The sequence below is a fragment of the Galeopterus variegatus genome, unplaced genomic scaffold (genome assembly GCF_000696425.1).
Source record: "Galeopterus variegatus unplaced genomic scaffold, G_variegatus-3.0.2 Scaffold5407, whole genome shotgun sequence".
Lineage (NCBI taxonomy): Eukaryota > Metazoa > Chordata > Mammalia > Dermoptera > Cynocephalidae > Galeopterus > Galeopterus variegatus.
This window is the reverse complement of record NW_007731518.1, coordinates 193539-196910: the sequence shown is the minus strand read 5'-3', so window position 1 is coordinate 196910 and position 3372 is coordinate 193539. Positions and strand designations below refer to the sequence as shown.

General features: G+C 42.9%; 1 protein-coding gene across 6 annotated transcripts in view; it reads right to left on the bottom strand.

Annotated features, from left to right (window-relative positions):
- LUC7L (LUC7-like (S. cerevisiae)) overlaps positions 1-3167 on the bottom strand; it is a 31971-nt gene extending 28804 nt beyond the window's left edge. The window contains exons 1-3 of one of the 6 annotated variants that reach the window (XM_008589380.1): positions 2910-3167; positions 2543-2613; positions 1456-1550 (exon numbers count right to left, since the gene is read on the bottom strand). Coding sequence is in view for 2 of the 6 variants with exons in the window: in XM_008589382.1 (XP_008587604.1) it covers positions 1456-1550; positions 2195-2204 (105 nt within the window). In the remaining 4 variants the exon portion in view is untranslated. Of the gene's footprint in view, positions 1-1455; positions 1551-1627; positions 2163-2194; positions 2213-2542 lie in introns of those variants that run through there. The other 5 variants (XM_008589379.1, XM_008589384.1, XM_008589382.1 and 2 more) reach the window with 5 other exon arrangements.
- Positions 3168-3372: the final 205 nt, after the last annotated feature.

Here is a 3372-nt window from a genome sequence, read left to right as displayed (position 1 = left end):
GGAAAAAAAAAAAAAAAAAAAAAAAAAGATTTCATTATTGGACTGTATCACCAGTGCCTGGAACAGCATAGGTGCTGAATAAATGAATTAATCTATACGTAACAATATACCCCATTCTGAATATTTTTTTCTCACTAATATTCCAGAGCAATGCTACACAGGGCTCTGATGAAGGAAAACACGGTTGAAATCTTCACTGGTGTGCATATCCATCTCTGACTTCTCACATCATGGATTTACCAACAATCCAGGTCGTGCCTCCTGCAGAAGTACCCTACAGCAAAACTGCTTATGACTAACGGAAATCACCAATCTGCAGCAAACTATAGTTATAATGTTTCCCTACACCTACTACAGGCAACATCCCAAGTAACAGAGGCACAAGGTTTGGTGTTCACTTTGTATTTGCTGTCAGAAAAGCCAGCTTGAGAAGATTTAATACATCTGAGCATTTTCCAAATGTCCCACACACAATGGTAATAATAAAAGCAATGATTCACCACAAAGAAAATGTTCCCTAGAACATGTACATTTCACCCTCAAAACGAGTAGATGTTTTTTATGTTCCATGAGACAACTCTGAAATCTTAAAATGGCAGTGGTCTTTGTAGGACTCCTCTCTAAGTGGCTGAATCACAGCAGATAATCCTTCATGCTTTAGTCTTCTTAAACTCTTATTTCATTTTGAATAAACGCACATTTCGGGCCGGCCACGTGGCGCACTCGGGAGAGTGCAACGCTGGGAGCGCAGCGTCGCTCCCACCGCGGGTTCAGATCCTATATAGGACTGGCCGGTGCACTCACTGGCTGAGCGTGGTGTGGGCGACTCCAAACCAAGGGTTGTGATCCCCTTACCGGTCACGGAAAAAACAAAAACAAACAAAAAAAACAAAAAAATAAACGCACATTTCATGAAACTAACATTTATGTTTTGTTCATCTGAAGTGGTGTTAAGATAAAATTTTATAGGGGTCTATATTCACTGGATAGTGTGTTGATTTCTTGAAAGGGTAGCAGAATACAAAACTACAAAATCAATGTTAACCACAACTGATTTTTAAAAAACAAAAAATACGGAGAAGAAAATGTACCTTGCTAGATAAAAAGTCCAGCACACATTCAACTTGAAATCAAACACACAAACCCACCCAGAATCTTCAAAGAACTACAGGTTGACCTAAAGCATACTTTTTGCTACAGACAAATTAGAATACTTGAACTACTTAGATATAATTCAATATAAGTATATATGACTTTACAAAAATCTGATAACTTCACAGATAGAATCTTACAGCAGTGAAATTTGTTCCATAATATAAAATTCCACCAAACTAAAAGAATCTATCATTTGAAGGGTAGCAGGTGATTTCTGCCTGTTAGAAAAACAACTCGATCTGAAAATCGTTCACTGCTCACACAGGCTATGTTCCATGAGATCCCCCAAAAGGCACCTACCGTCCCAGCCAGGATGTCATGGGGGCAGCAGTCCAGAAGGTGACTCTTGCAGACACGGTCATCTGTAAACTTGACCCTCTGTCTGGTTTCGTCTCCTGAAATTCATTTGCGGTTTTAAATAAGACAGTATTATCACGTTAACCACAAAAGGATATCTGGTACAACAATTCACCTGGATGATTTGCAGACTATCATTTCTGTGTTCTCCCCATCAAATACACTGAAAAGCTGATCTAAAGATATTTATAAATGGAGTGGAATACAGGCTTTTTGAGGCTAAGTATATCATGAGGAATCACACTTAAAGAGATGTGACTCCATCATTGTGCCAAAGAAGTCAAGGAGTCAGAAGTAAAAGCTGCACACCAAAGGCCATTAGCCCCACATATACATGTGGGCAATGAGATACCAAAACCCATGCTGATCAGAGGGCCATGAATCACCACATATGACTTAGACAGCTGGTAATTTCCACCAACAAAAGCTACTTATTAATCTAATCTTTTTGTTGTGGGCAAATACATAGACAGTGTTTTGCCTAAAATTACATGAAGAAAGCAGCTTTCAAACTCTATTACTGACTGTTAAATAATCTAGACCTATTCTTCCTATCCTCCTTTTATCCCCACCCTTAAAAAAGAGTTGGCACCTGGAGTCACTTTTAACAAGACAATACCAAAGAAAGCAGAAAAGAACTAGGTTAGTCAATACACACTGTGAGCTCCAACACATACTGTACCCATCTGCATTCTTCAAGACCTCAGCTGCAGAATTTTATGCCCGCTGTTGAAAAGTTTTAAAGGAAAAGTTTTCTTGCCCACACCTGCAGTAAGGAAGTCAGGGGGAATGATACATAAAAGTAAAGGCAAAGTGGTATGTGACAAATTTTAAAGCTAATTTGTGTATATGACACAGAGCTGTGTAATACTAGAGGAGGGATATATTTTAGGATTTGCAAGCATCCAGGACTAATGTAGTGTCTTTTTATTGAAAATGTTTTCTTTCTAAACTACACTTTTAAAGTTACTTGTGGAAAAAAAGCAAACACTTTTTTGTTATAACAGCTTAGAAATTGGTTGTGACTCACGGCTCGATGAACATGAGGCTTTTCTGCAACTCCCTTGCAGATTGATGTAGGCAGGCAAAGATACACTGAACCTTTATAAATAAAATAGAGGGGCCACAATTGTTCAGTTTGTATGAAATAAAAATATGGGAAGCAATTCAAAAGCAACTCAATATACAAAGAAAGCTAAAAAGCACTTATGCGCCTATGAAATAAAGTGCAAAGAATCTGCACAGCCCTGAGAATGTGCCAGTGTGAACTTACAACTTCATTACCTCAATAGAAAAGAAAACACACACCACAGCAGGTATACAGTTTTGCAAAGACGCCACCGCTTTCTCCCGAGACAACCGTCATGATCTTGCACTGTCCCTACGGTACAACCTACCTAACGACTGCCAAGCGCTGGCTACACAGAGGCTCTCCCGTGTGGCTGGGGGGCTGGAAAGTACCCGGCAGGAACCCACGCTAGAAACGTTCATTTACGGCTCCCCTCGCCACGGTTCAGAACAAGACCAGCCCAGGCTTTCGAGGTCCGCCCGGCTCCGCGAGTGCCCGGCTGCCAGCAGCCGGCAGCCCACTCCGGCTCCAGCCGCAGGACGACAACTGGGAGGGCGCTGCAGCCCCCGCCGAAGGCGCGCGGACTCCGAAGGGCCGGCCGGGACCGCCTCCGAGGCCCAGCGGCTCAGACAAAGACTGGCGCCGCCGCCGCGCGCGGGGGAGGGGAGCGGCGCCCGGCGCAGGCGCAGACGGCCATGGCCACGGCCCCCGCCTCAGGCCGCCCGGCGGCCTCGTATGCAATGTATGTGGTAACGACATTGCATTTTGCAGGCAGCTATTGGGTATAAGAC